At 26.5% G+C, this 20,369-nt stretch overlaps 1 protein-coding gene across 1 annotated transcript; it reads left to right on the forward strand.

The window, feature by feature from the left end:
• Positions 1–90: 90 nt before the first annotated feature.
• On the forward strand, positions 91–20,099 carry LOC111683156 (phospholipase A1 member A). Its single transcript, XM_023445203.2, has 4 exons — positions 91–947; positions 17,059–17,766; positions 17,842–18,010; positions 19,349–20,099. Exons 1-4 carry the CDS (start codon positions 860–862, stop codon positions 19,479–19,481), a joined length of 1,098 nt encoding a protein of 365 aa, XP_023300971.2. The 5' UTR covers positions 91–859; the 3' UTR covers positions 19,482–20,099.
• The last annotated feature ends 270 nt before the right edge of the window (positions 20,100–20,369 follow it).

The raw sequence follows: 20,369 nt of genomic DNA on the forward strand, positions 1-20,369 counted from the left end.
TTTACGAAGAAACCAAGTCAACCAAGAGCAGCAAACGAAAGCAAAAGTTGTAAGCAAGTAAACAGATTTAATTGAGCACGCCAGCTAAACGGTCCTGAAATACAACGAAAACGGATGTCTGCGGACTACGATTAAAAACGATTTTTCAAAAAAAAAAAGTGTTTTTTGGAATAAAATTTAATTAATAATACATATAAACCTATAAAAAGTTTAAAAATAATTTTGTAATTAAAAACAAGTGAAAAATTAAAAAAACTCTTAGCCTACATTAATACACATAAATAAAGAAAAACGGATATTGGTGGTTTAATAACCAAAAGATAAATTTAAATTTTTTTCACTCTATTCTGCATCAAGTGTGCTAATAACTTGTTTAACTTAAAATTAAAACTGAAAATATTTAAATATTTTGTCATAATATTACATAATTTGTGTTTGTTGATGTTGTTGTTGGTGCTTCTAACAAACCCCAACCAAAATAAACAGCAACTTTATAAGTTTATTTAGTTTGTTGGTGTTTTTTTTTTTATACAAAAAATATCTTAAATTCCAAACCAAACTACCAACAACCACTACCATTTGTGACAACATACAGAGGCCATAACTTAACAACAAAATAAAAAATATAACAACAACAACAATTACTTAAAAAAACCACAACTACGTCTATGAATTGATAAATATATGTTAAACCTCTCTTAACTTGTTAACTGCATGTTAATTTAGCCAAAAAATAAAAAACAAATAATTTTTCAACTAAAGCAAAAGTTCTTTAAAATCTATATTACTTAACTAAAATTTATAATTAAAAACAAATACAAATATAAAAACAAATACAAAAACAAATTGTGATTACAACATGCCTGCCAAAAATCAAAAACTCACCAATTACAGCAGCACATTTGTGTTGTTTATTGTGTGTCTCAGCTGTTTCTATCAAAATGCCGGTAAGTTTTGAAACAACTTAATGAATCGATAAGTTGTTTGTTGTTGTTGTTGTTGTTGCCTTAAGCTTTAGTCAGCAATATTTTGTTTTCGTTTCTTTTTAAAAAAAATCAAAACTTTTACTTTCGCTTTTTATTTCCAATATTCCAATATTTACATTTTATTACTTTCGTTCCCTTGCCCGCCCTTTATACCTTTTATAATGCTAACACCTTAATATTCACTTGTCATGTTGTGTCCCCAAAACTTTGTGAGTCATTGTCAGGTGTAAATTTGTTGCTTTTCATTTAGTTAGCTAAAGGCCCTTAAAACGCTCTTTAAATGTTTGTGTCTTAAGTCTTTTGTTTTTGCCAGACATTCATTCATTTATACATTTATTTATTTATTATTTTTTTTTATTTATAATATTCAAAGGTTAATGTTGTATTCACACATTTAAACATTAACATATGTATGTATTAAACACACATGTATTTTATTTTGTTATTATTATTTTTTTCATATTTATGAAAATCTTCTAGATTTTTTTCTTTAATTTTACTATACAACATAAATTGTTAACAAGACATAAAATATGTTTGTATTTTTTGTACCCTACACTCAGTAGGTCAAGGTTTTCTACATAGTTTTTTATTTGGTGAAGTTTTGTAGGTTTTTAGAAATTTGTTTTATTTTCGTATAATAAAATCAATAATGACTTTACAGAAATCAATAAATTCCAATTTTATTATAATAATTCGGGTTTTTGTTTAGAAACCTAGTTTTTTAAATATGTAAATATTTAAAATTTTGAATAAAAATATTAAAGACTGTTTCATGCAAAATGTTAAATTCGTTCAGGTTTTTTTAAAGCAAAATTTTCTATTAGAAAACAAGCGTTTCTAAAGGAAAAAATGAAACATTTTTCAATCCATCTTTCAATTTTTAATAAATGAACATCTTTCTATAAATCAAATTTATGATCGTTTATTATGAAGATCCTTATAACCTAAATATACATTTTCTAAATAAAACATAACAATTGATCAGTTTAACATCAATCGATCTGTTTTCTACAGATTACTTAATATTTAATCAGATTTATAAAAAAAACGAAAACATCCCAGCAAAAACTAGTTAATGGCTTACAAATATAATTACTTACATAACAATATACTTTACAATAACTACTACATATTGTCTGGATTACATAGACGTAATTTAACAAGATCTTACTAATAATGTGTTTATAAACACTTAATAAATCATTAGTCATCTTGCCATTAAAGATCTAGAAACTGTGAACGTTTTTGGAATGATTTATAATGACTATTTTTTCTAATTACTTGTAATCGTTTTAAATGCTATTGTCAAAGTAAATTTTAGCATTTTAATTACTTACATGCTAATGACAGTTTTTGCTGAGATCTTATATAAACAACTAAATACTCAAATTTCATAGAAAAAACTTAAACATTGATCAGCTCTCTTCACATAAAAATTTCTCATTCGATCAGTTTTCTATAGAAAAATTTTCTCTAAAAAGCAAAATGAATGACATTTTCTATAGAAAAATTAGAAATAAAAAGAATTAAAACTTAAATATCGATCATTGAAAAATTTTCAAATTGATCAATTTTCTATAGAAAAATGTTCCTTGAAAAATTAAAAAGCAAATTAAAACAACTCTATAAACGATCAATTAATTTATTAGGTTATCAGTTTTCTATACAAAATTGTGCGATCGATTGGTTCTCTAAAGATAACCCAATAAAATAAAGATACAATTTCTAAATATATAATAAAATTCAATAATTGATCGGTTTAGCATCTATTGATCAATTATCTACAGAAAGGTTAAACATAGATCAGATCATTCATTATCTATCGGAAACTTTATTATCAGTTTGTTTTCTATAGAGAACAAAACGATCACAACACAAAACAAAACGAATTAAGTTTCTAAATAAATGATCAGTGAGTTTAATAAGAAATTTTAACGATCTGTGAATTTTATATACATGATCCATGAATTTTCTATAGAAAACTTAACAACCATTAAGTTTTGTATAGAAAACTTAATGATCTGTGAGTTTTCTATAGAAAACTTAATGATCAAAGAGTTTTCTATAGAAAACTTAACAATCAGTATGTTTTCTACAGAAAACTTAATGATCAGTGAGTTTTCTATAGAAAACTTAATGATCAGTGAGTTTTCTATAGAAAACTTAATGATCAGTGAGTTTTCTATAGAAAACTTAATGATCAGTGAGTTTTCTATAGAAAACTTAATGATCAGTGAGTTTTCTATAGAAAACTTAATGATCAGTGAGTTTTCTATAGAAAACTTAATGATCAGTGAGTTTTCTATAGAAAACTTAATGATCAGTGAGTTTTCTATAGAAAACTTAATGATCAGTGAGTTTTCTATAGAAAACTTAATGATCAGTGAGTTTTCTTCAGAAAACTTAATGATCAGTGAGTTTTCTATATAATTGATCGGGAGATTTGTTATAGAAATCATAACGATCCTTGAGATGTGTATAGATAATTAATGAGTTTTCTATATAAAACTTAATGATCAGTGAGTTTTATATAGAAATCTTAACGATCAATGAATTTTCTATAGTAAATATAACGATCAATGAGTTTTGTACAGAAAACCTAATAATCAATGAGTTTTCTATAAAAAACATAATGATCAATGAGTTTTCTTTAGAAAACAAAGAGTTTTATATGAACAATTTTACGATCAGTTGGTTTTATATAGAAGTCTTAACGATCAATGAGTTTTCTATAGTAAACTTAACGATCAATGAGTTTTCTACAGAGAACCTAACAATCAATTAGTTTTCTATAAAAACATAATGATCAATGAGTTTTCTTTAGAAAACAAAGAGTTTTCCATTAAAAATTTTACGATCAGTTGGTTTTATATAGAAATCTTAACGATCCGTGAGTTTTATATAAATGATCAATGAACTTTCTATAGAAAATGTGAGGATCAATGAGTGTTCTGTAGAAAACTTAATGATCAGTGGGTTTTCTACAGAAAACCTTATAATCAATGAGTTTTCTATAAAAAACATAATGATCAATGAATTTTCTTTAGAAAACAAAAAATTTTACGATCAGTTAGTTTTATATAGAAAGCTTAATGATTCATGAGTTTTATATACATGATCAATGACTTTTTTATAGCAAATGTGAGGATCAATGAGTGTTTTGTAGAAAACTTAACATTCAGTGAGTTTTGTATAGAAATCTTAAAGATCAATGAGTTTTTTTTTTATAGAAAACTTAATAATCAATGTGTTTTCTATAGAAAACTTATCGTTTTTTTTAGAAAAATTAATCAATGTGTTTTCTATAGAAAACTTATCTTTTTTTAGAAAAGTTAACGATCGTGAAGTTTTCTTTCTTTTAAAAAATTAGTTGTTTTAGTGATAAATTCTAATGAAAACTTTACAATCAATGTTCTCTTAAAAAAAGTCATTGCTTTTCTAATACAAAATATTTATTTGTTAAAATTATTATTTTCTTGTTTAGAATATTATTACTTATAGTTAAAGTTAATTAATAATTTCCTTGAAATACCAACTTAAGTCTTATTGTTTATTTAACATGAATTTAAAGTATATAATAATATTTAGTATTTACTATAGTTAACGGAATATACAAAGCAGATACTTTCGTTCTTTGCGTGCCAAGGTAATAAATATTTTTGAAATATATTATTTATAGGCTAAAAATGAAGTGTTAAAAGACTAATTAAGTATTAATACAAAACTTGATTTAATTAATAAGGTCTAGTTGGAAATTTTGGTTTAAGGAAGTTTTTAAAAGTGCTGGTTGTTTGGCATTTCTATTAAAATTTGTAAAAATACATTGAGTAGATTCTTCATTGATAACAATTTATCAAAGGTTTATAAGACAAATTTTGTTCTATAAACATTTCTTAAATCGTTGTGAATAAGACAGTATATTAACAAGTTAATTAATATGAATTGTCATTATGACTTTTGTATAATTAATAAAAATTTACTTAAGAATAATTTCACCTCGTAAACTTAAGTTCAAACATTAACCTTAATATCAAAAAAAAAAACTTTTCAAGGATTTTTTAAACAAAATATTAAAGAATACTAATTGTTACTAAATTATTAAAGTGTTTTTTTTTTATAAAAAACAAAAAAAGTTCTTAAGTGTTTCGCATCAACTAAAAAACACAATTTAACACAGGTGCATCATTTAATGGCCACAATTTAAAACATCAAAAAAAAAATATTGTTAATGAGACAAAATGACTTTTAATTTTTTCTTTAAATAGCAGCAGCACTTAGAGTATTTATTAAATGCTTTGTAATAATATTTATTATTGGTTTAATAGTAAAACAACGTTACCCAATTACGCATGTGTACATATATTATAGTGCTTTTTTTATCTTCTAATTCAGTGAATACAATAGACGAACAGACAGACAGACACCTAAACTAAACATCAAGTGCGAATTTTATTTATTATGTTAGTTGTTGTGAAATTATATGTTTTTTTTTTTATCACAATAAAAAGGTTTTATTGTTATTATTTTTATTAATACTGTGAAGTTATAAATTAATAAAACACTGACGTACATACATACATATGTATGCGATCCCTTATAACTTTGTATGCTATTAAAAAGTGTCAAGGTAATTATTGTTATAAAATTTGTTTTATTATTATTTTTATTACAATTAAACAAAATGTTTTAACAACTCATTTTTACGACAAGAATTATATGTTTTCTAAGTAAGAATAAAATAATTATATAAAGTTTTCAAAACCAGAAATATTTTTTTTTAAATCATGAACTTACTCTTGTGTGACAAGAAACAATCAAACTATACACATACATACCTATTTGAAATCGAACTTTTTTCCATCTACATAAAGTTTAAAGAGACTTATCCATCGTAAAGTTCGTAATTTTCGAAAGTTATAAAGATGTCCAATGAAAATACAACAATCGAATTTTTTTATAAAACTTCATAGAAAACTGATCAATCTTTTTTTTGTCGATCATTAAAATTTCTATAAAAAACTATTCAATCATTAAGGTTTCTCTTATAGAAAACTTAACCACCGTTATATGTGGTTTCTATAAAAAAAACTTATCGATCGTTAAGTTGTCTATCAAAAAAGTGATCAAGCTCTATATGTTGTATGAAAAACTGATCAATCTTGATATAATCTGCTGAAAACTCATCGAGTATTCAGATTTCGAAAGAAAACTGATCAATCTTTAAGATATCTCTTGAAAACTGATCGATCAATAAGTTTTCTATAGAAAACTGATCGATCCATTTGACAGATTATAAAAATTTCTATCAAAAAAGTAATCAAGCTTTATGTTTTGTATGAAAAATTGATCGATCTTTTTGTTATCTGCTGAAAACTCATCGAGTATTAAGTTTTCGCAAAAAACTAATCAATCTTTAAGTTATCTCTTTAAAACTGATCGATTTTTAAGTTATCTCTTGAAAACAGATCGATCAATAAGTTTTCTAATGAAAACTGATCGATCCATTTGACAGATTATAAAAATTTCTATAGAAAACTATTTGATCATTAAGTTTTTTTTTATTGAAAACATAACCACCAATATATGTATTTTCTATAAGTGATCAAGCTTTGAATTTTGTATGAAAAACTGATCGATCTCTATGTTATCTGCTGAAAACTCATCGAGTATTAAGTTTTCGAAAAAAAACTAATCGATCTTTAAGCTATCTCCTGAAAACTGATTAATGTTTAAGTTTTCTAACGAAAACTGATCGATCAATAAATTTTCTTTAGTAAACTGATCAACCAATAAGTTTTCTTTAGTAAACTGATCGACCAATAAGTTTTCTATAGAAAACTGATCGATCAGTTTTCGTCTAGAACACTAATTTATTTTTAAGTTTTGTACACAAAACTGATCGATCAATAAGTTTTCTTTACAAAATTGATCTTTCAATAAGAAACTGATCGATTATTAAGTTTTGTAAAAAAATTGATCGAGAACTAAGTTTTCTATAGAAGACTTATCGAACATTAAGTTTCAGATCATTAAGTTGTCTAGATAAACTTGTTTGATTAAACTTCAAGTTTTGTATAGAAAACTAACCGATCTTTAAATTTGAAAACTAATCAATGTTTCAATTTTCTATTGAAAAAAAAAAAAACATCATTACATTTTCTATAGAAGATCAAGAAGTGTTCTGGACGTAATGTAAAGTTTGATCTGTTTTCTATAGACAACATAATGACAGATCAATTTTCTATGAAGAACTTGATGATCGATCAGTTTTACTATGAAAACCTAATGATCGTTAAGTTTCTTATATAAACCTTAATAATCAATTAGTTTTCAGAAACAGATTGTTCTCTTTACTACTATATTAACAATTAATTTACTATAGAAAATTTTATAATCGATCAGTTTTAAGAAGATACCTTAAAGTATGATCAGTTTTATATTGTTTTTTATAGGAAATGTAATGATTGGTTTTCTTAGCAATAAAATAATTTAAACATTGATCAGTTTAAAGAATTAAATAAAAAGATCGATTAGTTTTGTACAAAAAACTTGAAGGTTATCATCTGAAAACTGATCACCAGGATTTTTATAGAAAACTGATCAATAGTTGAGATTTTTACACTAAACAGATCAATTGTTAAGAAAACTGATCATTATTTAAGTTTTATATAGAAAATCTATTAGTATTTAAGTTTTGTATAAAGAACTAATTGATCTTTAAGTTTCATACGGAAAACTGATAGCTCTTTAAGTTTTTTATATAGAAAACCAATCGGTATTTAAGTTTATTCTATTAAACTATTTGATCATTAAGTTTTTTTTTTTATGAAAAACTGATTGATCGTTAAGATTTGTATTGAAAAGTAATCAATAGTTCATATTTATATATGAAACTGATAGAAAATTTTTTATTAGAGAAACATATATTATAAAGTTTTCTAAAGAAACTTTTTTAAAAAGTCTATTAGGGATCAAAAGATCAACCTTTAGGTATTATGAAAACTAATTGAACAATAATTTATAATAGAATAACAATAATTTAAATTTCTATATAAAACTGATCAATTCGTTTTAACTTTTATAGCAAACAGTTCATTAGGATTTTTTAGCAAAACTGATCAATAATTGAGCTTTCTACATATAATTGATCAATTGTAAAGAGGTTTCTTTACAGAAAGTTTTCCACAATAAAACTGATCATATTTAAATTTTCAATCGATCGAATTGATCTTTAAGTTTTCTCGATCAATCTTTAATTACTTTATAAAAATTTTATCAATTATTGCGTTTTCTATAGAAAACTGACAGATTTTTCATTTTTCTTACATAAACTTTCCGATCTTATTTTTGTTTAACTGATCGATCCATGATTATGTTTCTTTGGATTTTTTTGTTTTAATTGTTCATAACATAGAGATCGTTTGTGTTAACTGATCTTTAGTTCAATATGATTTCTATAGAATCCTTTTGAATATGTTAAATTGTTAAATTTAAAAACTAATAAATGTTTCTATAGAAACTGATCTCTTAATGGAATATCTCTAATATAAATATCGAAAACTAAATTATATTTTGAATTTGATCAATTGTTGGCTGTTAGTTTTATACCAAAAATATTTAATAGAAATCTTTCTTAAATATTTTGAAAATTAACTCTTTAATCGATTCTTTAAAACAGTAAAAGACTTAAGCGACGTACTTTGCTTGTTTTGAACATAACACATGTGTCTTAAGTCTTTTGTTTTTGATTAGAGTTAATCATGTTTTACTTGCAGTCTTCCGCAAAAAAAAAAAAAAAAAAAAACATTAAAATGAATACTTTTTTTATTTTTTCCTATAATTTTTTACAATTAACAAAATATTTCTTTACTTTTTCAAAATTTCTTTACACAAACAAATCGATTGTTTTTGTTTTCATAAAGGGAATTTCCAAGTTAAAGTAAATATTAGTATATAACTTAATGTAATATAATTTAACCCACTCATGCTTACCAAAAATGAAAAGAAAAAAATAAACGGTAACAAAAACAAAACTATGTATGTAATTTCATGACAAAGCATAGATTTGGTTCAATAAACCATAACAATTGATTGGCGCAATACAAAAAATAAAAAAAAAAACACTCGAATATTCCGTCTAACAGAAAACCACTATTTTTTTAAAGGCCATCTTCATAGTAAATAGTATTTTTTTAAAAGTTAGACTTTTATTGAATGTTTTGTTTTCAGTTTTTGTTTTGCTTTTAAGTTTTTTTACTAAAAATTGTGCGGGTTTTGGGTTACTTTTTCGTTTGTCTGCTGTTAACAATGATTTGTTTTTATTTTAAAATTTAATGATAATTAAATTCCGGCAACTATGTATGTATGTAGTTGTTTTTTTTACATTTTCATAAACAAGCATTTGAAAAACTTTATTTGGCATTTACAAATTTTTATCTGCTTTAAAATAAACGAAGAAAACAAAAATGCAAAGAAATTTTTTGTAAAATTCAAACAAAATTTTTCTTTTACTTCCATGTGTGTAACTGAAAAAGAAAAGAAATAGTAAAAAAACTCACTATAAAGCAATGGAATATTTAAGGAAAACCCACTTGCCTGCTCTTTGTACCCCCACAACTTGTAGTTGTTGAGGAAAATAGTTACAGCAAATAGTTGTCTGTCCGTCCCTCTGTCTGTCTGTTTAAACCTGTATTAAGAGCTTATACATATTATGAAATAATATTATTTGAGGCAACTAAATTTATATCAAATTCAAGTTGCATGTTTAGTCACCTTGATTTTATTACAATCTTTATGGTTTTTTTTTCTTCTAATTTTATTGTTACAGTTGCAGTTGTTATTTGGCGCGTAAAATATTTGTTTATTAAAATTTGTTTTTGTCTCATAAAGTTATTTTTTTAAATTATCATTTGAAATTTTTAGCGAGATTTTTAATAGATGTTTTATCTTTATATTTTGTTTGGTTTGTAATTACCTTTTTTTACACCCTACACCATTTAAGTGGGGAGGGTATATTGGTTTTTTGCTGATGTTTGTAACGCACAATAATATTGGTTCAATACCTTAATATACAGCTTAAAGTATAAGCAATATTAAGGTATTGAGTTGATTTAGCTGTGTCTGTCCGTCCGTCCATCCGTCTGCTTGTTTGTCTATCTGTCCAAGTAAACCTTGTAATCAAACTACAGGTTGCAATTTTGAAGATAATTTCATGAAATTTGGCACATGATATTCTATTTGTCCAGAGAAATGGTGTCCTATTAAAAATGGTTAAGATCGGTCCATTATTTCAGCCCCTCCTAGCCCCCATACAACTGAACCCCTGAATAGGGGTTGTAAACCTTGTAATCAAACTACAAGTCGCAATTTTGCAGATAATTTAATGAAACTTGTCACATGATATTCTATTTGTCCAGAGAAATGTTGTCCTATTAAAAATTGTTAACATCGGTCCATTATTTCAGCCCCCCCTAGCCCCAATACAGCTGAACCCTGAATAGGGCTTGTAAACCTTGTAATCAAACTACAGGTCACAATTTTGAAGATAATTCAATGAAATTTGACACATGATCTACTTTGGTACCGGAGACGAAGTCTATTGAAAATACATAACATCGGTCTATTATTTCACATAACCCCCATACAACTGAACCCGCCGAATAGGACTTTTTATTTCATAATTATTTTTAATATATTTGTATCTCTACAAAAAGCTTCAAAGCCAAGTTCTATACTAGACTTGATGACTCTCTTGACTTTTATAATTATAGGACCTCATTTGACTCTAAGCCCTATAAAAGTCCCCTTTGACTTGTCCACAATTCTATTCATCAAGGGTTAAAGGGTCTTAAATGGTCGACCTAGCCCGACTATAATTTCTTACTTGTTTTATTTCTTAACTCTTTTTTTTTAATAGTTTTATGTTAAACGATGCATAATATTTTATTACAGTTATTTATTGATTAGTTGCTATTTTTTTTGTCAAGATTTCAAAATGATACCATGATAAGCTATAAAAATTTTAATGTTTTGTGGGTGTTTTAGTTGTAAAAGCTATGTAAAGTTTGTAACTACGAGGGCTGTGTTAAAAGTTTCCAAACAAAAACTTCCACTTAACAACGTACATTGACTAGAGCATCTTTTGATAATTTCTTCAAAAAGCAAACCTGTCTAAACATGTTTAAATCTTAACGATCATGAATATTTTTCAAAAAAATCTAAGACTTTTCGACTTTCTGCATTTAGTTAAAAGTCGACTTTTAGACTTTTTGTATTTTGCAAATAGTCGACTTTTTCCGACTTCTTGACTATTCTCGACTTTTGTATTTTATGCGAAGTCGATTTTTCGACTTTTTTTCATTTAGTTAAAAGTCGACTTTTAGTATTTTATAGTAGTAGACTTTTTTCGACTTTTTAACTATTTTCGACTATGTTTTTACTTTTTTTCGAGTTTTTCCGACTATTTTAGAGCTTTTGACTTTTTTTCACTTTTTTAAAATTTTCGACTATTTTTGACATTTTTTCGAACTTTTTCCGACTCTTCGAATTTTTACGACTTTTTGACTTTTCGACTTTTATTTACAAAGTCGACTTTTCTACTTTTTTCATAGATGATAGTCGAGTTATCTACTTTTTTGGAACAAAATAGTCGACTTTGACTTTTCGACTTTTTTCGACAAAAGGTCAATATAGTTGAAACGAATAATCGACTTTTCGACGTTTTGCATTTCTTTAAAAGTCGAATTTTCGACTTTTTTCATTTAAATAATAGTCGACTTTTAGTATTTTACAAATAGTCGACTTTTCGACTTTTTTTTGACCTTTTCCGACTTTAGACTATTTTCGGATTCTTTCGACTTTTTTCGACTATTTTCGAATTTTTTCTACTATTTTCTACATTTTCGACTTTTCGGCTTATCGACTTTCCGGCTTTTCGACTTTTATTTACAAAGTCGACTTTTCGACCTTTATTTACAAAGTCGACTTTTCGACTTTTTTCATTGACGATTATTTTGTTTCAAAAAAGTCGACTTCAACTTTTCGACAAAAAGTCGATTGTTCGATTATTCGATTTATAGAAACCTAGTTATAACAAAGACTGATCGTTCCAGAAAAAACCCAAAAAAATAATAACCACTTCAAAAGTAGTTCACTAAGTGAATTTGTTTATCGCAAGCGTTTGCTTGCGATATTCCGACGAAGATTTTGATGCGAAGAACACTACATTGGTCTTTAAGCCTTCGGAGAAAACATTATACGATCAGTTATGGAAGATTATTTTAATCACAATTGGATCGTTTTGAATAGTCACTGAAAAGCTTTAATCATAAAAAATGGTCTAGTCAATGTGGTCAGGTATTTCTCTTAGACTATTGAGAATGGTAGAGTGACGTAACTGAATTATATATCACATACCAGTTAAGCTTAATTGCCGCATTGAAAGCATAATCTTGGGCCAGCTCTTCCTATCTCTTTAGATATATGTATTTGTTCTTAATTTTCCTTTTAAAAGAAACTATCATTATGTCATATCAAACAGTGATTTTTTTCAATTACTCTCAATTAAAGTGAAAATTATTATGAAATAAATATAGCAAATATTGACATAATCGAATTTTAAGGAAGCTTTTGTCCAGCCAATAACAACATTTTTTTTTAAATTATTACGTCTATTTAAATGATTTACATATTTTTCTGTAATAACATTTTTCCGTCAGTTGTAATATTTACGAACATTTATAACATAAACACAATTTTCCTATATATTTTTCTTAAATAAACTACTTGTATTATTCCCCCCAAATCACCCCTAAAAAGTTGTGCTAACCCCTTTTTGATAACATTTGCAAATGTGACATAAGTATTTAACCACAAATCAAACGTGACTAAACTAGTTTAAATCATTAAACAATCAATCATAAATAATAAAAATAAAATTTTACGAAAATTTTTATATAAAGAAAATTTAAAAAAATACATTAATATTTAATGAAATTTAGAAACAACAAATTAGGAAATCTATGTTTTACAGTCGGGGCTACGCGATAAAAAAATATAAATAAATTTCATAAAAAACCGCAACTGTAAATAAAACGAAAAAAATTAGTGTTTGTGTGGAAGTAAACCAGAAATACTTTTAATTTTTTTTTATTTGTACAAATAATGTTAAGTGTAACACTGGTAATAGCAAATGTGATAAAAATAAAAGCAAAATAAAATTGCAATAAAAAACTAACGAACAATCTAGAAAACATTTGTTAATAGACACTAAAACGGCTATTGTAAATGGTAAATGTGAGCTTCAAAAGGATTTAACAAGATTTATAAATTCTTAAACTTATCACATTTTCTTTTCCAAAGAATATAAACCACTTATTACATCATTGTAAATTAAGCAAAATCTAATTTGTATATTGTGAAAATGTAAATTGAAAATCAATTTGCATATTAAGAAATTAATTTGAGAAACCTATCCAACGCAATATAAATTGAGAATTTAAATTCAAAATTATGAATATACTAATTGAAAATTAGCAATTAAAACAAGATAAGATTTGTAATTCAAAATTTATGTAAATGTAATATTAAATAATAAGCAATTGAAATTTTGAAATCTAATTAATATTCTTTAAATATAAATTATAATTAAGAAAAAAATTCGTAATATTGAGAAAATATCGATGCATATAATTGTGTCATGTATTTATATTTTAATAATACTTTTTTTAGTTTCAAAATATATTTTTTTTAGCACACTCAAGAGAACTTATCTAGAATAGCACTAAAACTGATCTGGAACAGAACTAGAATAATTAAACTAAAACTAAACTGGAACTGAACTAGAACTGAACTAGAACTGAACTAGAACTGAACTAGAACTGAACTAGAACTGAACTAGAACTGAACTAGAACTGAACTAGAACCGAACTAGAACTGAACTAGAACTGAACTAGAACTAAACTAGAACTGAACTAGAACTGAACTAGAACTGAACTAGAACTGAACTAGAACTGAACTAGAACTGAACTAGAACTGAGCTAGAACTGAACTATAACTTAGTTAGTTAGTTAGTTAGTTAGTTGGTTAGTTAGTTAATTAGTTAGTTAGTTAGTTAGTTAGTTAGTTAGTTAGTTAGTTAGTTAGTTAGTTAGTTAGTTAGTTAGTTAGTTAGTTAGTTAGTTAGTTAGTTAGTTAGTTCGTTAGTTCGTTAGTTCGTTAGTTCGTTAGTTCGTTAGTTCGTTAGTTAGTTAGTTAGTTAGTTAGTTAGTTAGTTAGTTAGTTAGTTAGTTAGTTAGTTAGTTAGTTAGTTAGTTAGTTAGTTAGTTAGTTAGTTAGTTAGTTAGTTAGTTAGTTAGTTAGTTAGTTAGTTAGTTAGTTAGTTAGTTAGTTAGTTAGTTAGTTAGTTAGTTAGTTAGTTAGTTAGTAAGTTGGTTACTACCATCCATCAATTTCCAACCGGCCCTTTTATTATTCGATTAATATTAACTCATATTGTATTTATAAATTTATTTTCTACTTAATTTATGATCTGTTTTGTTTCCGTCTCTTCGCTCGTCGGCTTCTTGTAACTAGGTCTACAATAGTAATAACAAAAATGTTATCATAATGATGCTACTCACGTTCATTTGTGCAACATTTATGAACAAACCGTGATCACTTTGGTATTACAACGATGACGACGATATACTATATACAAACGTGATTATTTTGACTACTAACAAAACCGCACAAATGTTTCATTGTGTTAACGCTGTAGTTTTAACAAATTTGTTAAGCGCAATGCAAAAGTACGCTATATAAAACGTAAACAAAAGTAGGAAGTCGGTGGAACAGCAGAAAGATAAGAAACTAAAACTCTAAATAAAATTATTAGATAATCATGGAAGTTCAAGTTAATGCAAGATTCATTTGGAATTGTAGTAGACATGAAAATAAAACGGACCCGTGGTGTATAAAAAAAAACAAAAACAGTATTATAATTTTGCGCAAAAACAAAATGTTGTTGAAAAACAAAAAAACATACAGACATGTTTTAGTGTCATTATGTTAAGAGGTTTAAATTTTGTAGGTAAATATTCACTTAAATAAACTCTTTGTGTTTACATCAGTGTAAGTGTTTAGTTAAAAATCAGATAGTTGGAGGTTTTGGATCTAAATTGAGATGAGATAGGGTTCATATGCCGACGCTATTACACGTAAAATAAGACTCCCAGCAATTGTAAACGGTTTCTAATATTAGAGAAAGGTTCTCAAACATATGGTTTACTAAACATGAAGGCTTATACGTCGGGTAGTGGTCAGTTAAACTGTCTACTATATAATTTCTTAATATATTTCAAAGCTTTTGAGACACAATTCGCACAATTTTTGCACAAAGGAACAATTTATGTCAATTTTATTTTTATAAAATGACAGTAAATAACACTATTATGTTCCCAGTAATTATGTTCCAATTAATCTCAATATAAACTATTGTTTTGCAATTTCCTTTGATCCCATGTTGATCTCAATTATAAATGAAACATTTTCGAACGTCATAACAAATAAAGTCAGTAGTTCAAAATTAAAAATAAATATTTTCCATAATAAAACTTTTCCGCTTAATAACTTATGTAAATAGCCTCAAACTCGGGACACAGAGTAATATCAAGTTAAAGTACCTGGTATTTGCTATATTAAATGGCGCCAAATTTAAACAGAAACATAATTTTCAAACATGCTGTCACAATTACAGCTGGTCTAGTCTGGTCTGGTCATTTTATAAAACGAGTCCCACTAGTTGTATGGAAAAAGAAAATTAATATTAAAATAATAACAACAACAGTATTTGTTTTTCGAACGTTACAGAAGGAGCAGACAATTTGTGGAAAAGATAAACACACAAAAACTTCCGGTACTTTTACTTTCCTTTTTCTTTGGAAAAAAATGCAATGAAAGAAATACAAAACAGAAAGACTTGTCTATGACGTAGTCATTGGTGAAAAATAAGAAAAAATTACTAAAAATAAACTTGTTTATTAATAAGGATATTCACTTGTGGGAGTATTTACATCGAATAAAGTGTTCAAAAGAATTTTATAGAAAATCCTTTTCTATAAAAAAAGACAATGTTTTCTATAGAAAAGTTATCGTTAGACACAGTTTTCTATATAAAAGCTTTTCTAAACAAAGCATTCTATAGAAAAGTTGTCTTTTTTGCAAAAGCTTTAAAGTGAACCATAGAAAACTTTTCGTTAGACAATGTTTTCTATAGAAAAGTTTTCGTTAAACAATGTTTTCTATAGAAAAGTTTTGGTTAGACAAAGTTTCCTAAAGAAAAGTTTTCGTTAGACAAAGTTTTCTATAGAAATTTTGCGATAGATACCGTTGTCCATAGAAAAGTTTTCGTTAGACACAGTTCTCTATAGAGAAGTTTGCGATAGACACAGTTTTCTATAGAAAAGTTTTCGTTAGACAAAGTTTTCTATAGAAAAGTTTTCGTTAGACAAAGTTTACTATAGAAAAGTTTTCGTTAGACAAATTTTTCTATAGATAAGTTTTCGTTAGACAAAGTTTTCTATAGAAAAGTTTTCGCTAGACAAAGTTTTCGTTAGACAAAGTTTTCGTTAGACAAAGTTTTCTATAGAAAAGATTTCGTTAGACGTAGTTTTCTATAAGTTTTCTTTAGAAAAAATTTTGTTAAAACAAGTTTTCGTTAGAAAAAGTTTTCTTTAGAAAAGTTTTCTTTAGACAAATTTTTTTATAGAAAATTTTCGTTAGAAAAAGTTTTCGTACAAGTTTTCTATAAAGAAGTGAACACCCCTATTTTCTTAATTCACTTACACATCATTGGATTGCATGCTGAGGATGTTCGTTTATTTCACCGAACTCTGTTTTGATGGCAAATAAGGAAAGAAAATATTTTTTTTACAAACACGATAAATGAATGACACACGAAAAATAGATTTAGGTGTTAAGTTTTCTCTCTTTATAAAACTTTTTTGGCAACCAGTATTTTTCCACTAAATATGATTATATAATTTAAATACACTGCTAAACAAAAATATCTTAACTTTTTCACTTTTTACAGAAGCTCAAGCGAAAAACGAAACACAAGTTTATGTCACCGACTCCTGTTTGGAGAAACCATTTCGATGTCCCCATCCTAAAATACAATTTTTCCTATACACACGACGTACTCAGGATAATCCCGAATTTATAGATGTTCTTAATGATAATGCCCTGTACTATACGCATTTTAATCCTCGACATCCTACCAAAATTATAATACATGGTTTTGGAGGTGGTCGTAATTTGAGTCCAAGTCCGGATATACGGCAAGCTTACTTTAGTATAGGGGAATATAATATTATTATAGTGGATTATGGTTCGGCGGTAAAAGAACCCTGTCTCAGTCAAATGGATTGGGCACCACGTTTTGGTGGTCTTTGTATATCACAGCTGGTGAAATATTTAGCCAGACATCCGAGAGGGGTACAACCGGATGATTTACATTTTATTGGTTATAGTGTGGGTGCACATATAGCGGGTCTGGTGGCTAACTATCTGAAACCAGGAGAGGGTAAAATGGGTAGAATTACCGCTCTAGATCCTACAATATTCTTTTATGCGGGCGCCAATAACTCAAGGGACTTGGACTCATCAGATGCTCATTTTGTGGATGTATTACATACCGGTGCCGGTATTTTGGGTCAATGGCATTCTAGTGGTCATGCAGATTTCTATGTTAATGGTGGTACCCGCCAACCCGCCTGTGTTGGTTCAGCTACTCTATTTCGTAAGTTTTTCTTAATAGAGAACTATTGTCATTCCAAATAGATAGATTGTTTGTTAATTCTATTTTATTTTTCAGAAACTTTGGCCTGTGATCATACGAAAGTTACACCCTACTTTATTGAATCGATTACAACGAAAAAAGGTTTTTATGCTGGTCCTTGTCCAAACCTATTTACCTATCTGATAGGTTGGTGTGAACCCAAGGACTCGGAATATGTGTTAATGGGTGAACATGTATCGCATAAGTAAGAAAAATAGCGATAAAATTTTACAACAAAATTACATACATACATACATTTATACTAGAAGATTTCTACAGAAAAGTTTTCGTTAGACAAAGTTTTTTATAGAAAAGTTTTCGTTTGGCAAAGTTTTCGATAGAAAAGTTTTCGTTAGACAAAGTTTTCTATAGAAAAGTTTTTGTTAGACAAAGTTTTTTATAGAAAAGTTTTCGTTAGACAAAGTTTTCTATAGAAAAGTTTTCGTTAGACAAAGTTTTCTATAGAAAAGTTTTCGTTAGACAAAGTTTTCTATAGAAAAGTTTTCGTTAGACAAAGTTTTCTATAGAAAAGTTTTCGTTAGACAAAGTTTTTCTATAGAAAAGTTTTCGTTAGACAAAGTTTTCTATAGAAAAGTTTTCGTTAGACAAAGTTTTCTATAGAAAAGTTTTCGTTAGACAAAGTTTTCTATAGAAAAGTTTTCGTTAGACAAAGTTTTCTATAGAAAAGTTTTCGTTAGACAAAGTTTTCTATAGAAAAGTTTTCGTTAGACAAAGTTTTCTATAGAAAAGTTTTCGTTAGACAAAGTTTTCTATAGAAAAGTTTTCGTTAGACAAAGTTTTCTATAGAAAAGTTTTCGTTAGACACAGTTTTCCATAGAAAAGTTTTTGTTAGGCACAGTTTTCCATAGAAAAGTTTTCGTTAGGCACAGTTTTCAATAGAAAAGTTTTCGTTAGGCACAGTTTTCAATAGAAAAGTTTTCGTTAGGCACAGTTTTCAATAAAAAAAAATTTTGGTTTGGCACAGTTTTCTATAGAAAAGTTTTCGTTAGACACAGTTTTCTATAGAAAAGTTTTCGTTAGACACAGTTTTCTATAGAAAAGTTTTCGTTAGACACAGTTTTCTATAGAAAAGTTTTCGTTAGATATAGTTTTCTACAGAAAAGTTTTCGTTAGATATAGTTTTCTATAGAAAATTTTGTGATAGACACAGTTTTCTATAGAACAGTTTTCGTTTGAAAAGTCTTCGTTAGACAAAGTCTTTGTCTATAGAAGACCAAATAGATATGTTTTCTATAGATTATATTTTTAATGCTTTAGACAAGCTTTTATATAGAAAAGTTCCCGTTGGACAACGTGTTCTATAGAAAAGCTTTCATTAGAAAAAAGTTTTCTATAGAAAAGTTTTCGATAAACAAAGTTTTCTATAGAAAAGTTTTCATTAAACAAAATTTTCGGTAGAAAAGTTTTCATTAAACAAAATTTTCTGTAGAATATATAACTTTTTATTAGGAAAGATTTTAACGGTAAACTTTTCTTATTATAATTTAAAAAAATTATTAACCCTCTTCTAATGTTATTACAGAGCTCGTGGCACTTATTACGTCACCACCAATGCCAAACCACCATTTGCTCGCGGTTTCCCCGGCAAAGGAAGATCAGCTACCACAGGAGAATATCAGGGTGTACGAAGAAGACGTCATCTGCCGGCATTTTAGGGAAAATGATGAAAAGTTTTTGTTAAATTTCTAAAATTTAATTAATTTTAGTTGTTCTAATGTGATTTATTATTTAGTTGATTTATTTTAGTAGGTGTGTACCTTTTATTTGCATTAAGCCAATTTTGCATATTTATTGTTACAAAAAAATATATATATACTTTTAAACAAAGAAAAAAATGGAACATAAAAATGTTTTATTTTATTAATAATTAGCTTTTTATATAAGTATTTGGTCAAAGTTTTTTTTAAGACAAGATAGTGATGATAATAGAGGGAAATGTATTAAAATTATCTGTTATACCTTGTTTCTTTAAATCATAAACTTTACAAACTTTTTTCTTTTGGTTTAATTGTTTTCATATATTTCTAAATTCTAATATTTATTATTTTATTTATATAATTATCATCATTATCATTTAAGAAAAACTAGGTAACAGTTAACGGTTACGGTAATGTTTATTAAGCAGCCCTCTAGCCATTAAAGTTCTTTGCATTAATTAAAAAAAAAATGAAATAAAACTTTATCTAATCATTAGTTAATATAGTTATTAAATAATTATATAATTTAGCTTTAAAAATTAAATAAAAATTTAATTGTTAACTGTATAAAAAACTTTAAATAAAACTAAAATCACTTTAAAAACAAAGCTTTAAGTTTAATTTAGTACTTAAAACAAGAAGTTACATTTAGCAACTCCATCAACCCCGTAAATGTTTAACGTGGCAACTCAGTATTTTTTTCAAATTGTTTCTCTTGTTATCCAATCTCTTAACCATAATCAACTAACGGTACTTTTCCTGTGTAATTTGCTTTTGATTACAATCAGAACAGCAGTCGACAAACCACATAAAAATAGAGGATGTCTTTTAACAGAACACATTTTT

This window comes from Lucilia cuprina, chromosome 2 (genome assembly GCF_022045245.1).
Source record: "Lucilia cuprina isolate Lc7/37 chromosome 2, ASM2204524v1, whole genome shotgun sequence".
Lineage (NCBI taxonomy): Eukaryota > Metazoa > Arthropoda > Insecta > Diptera > Calliphoridae > Lucilia > Lucilia cuprina.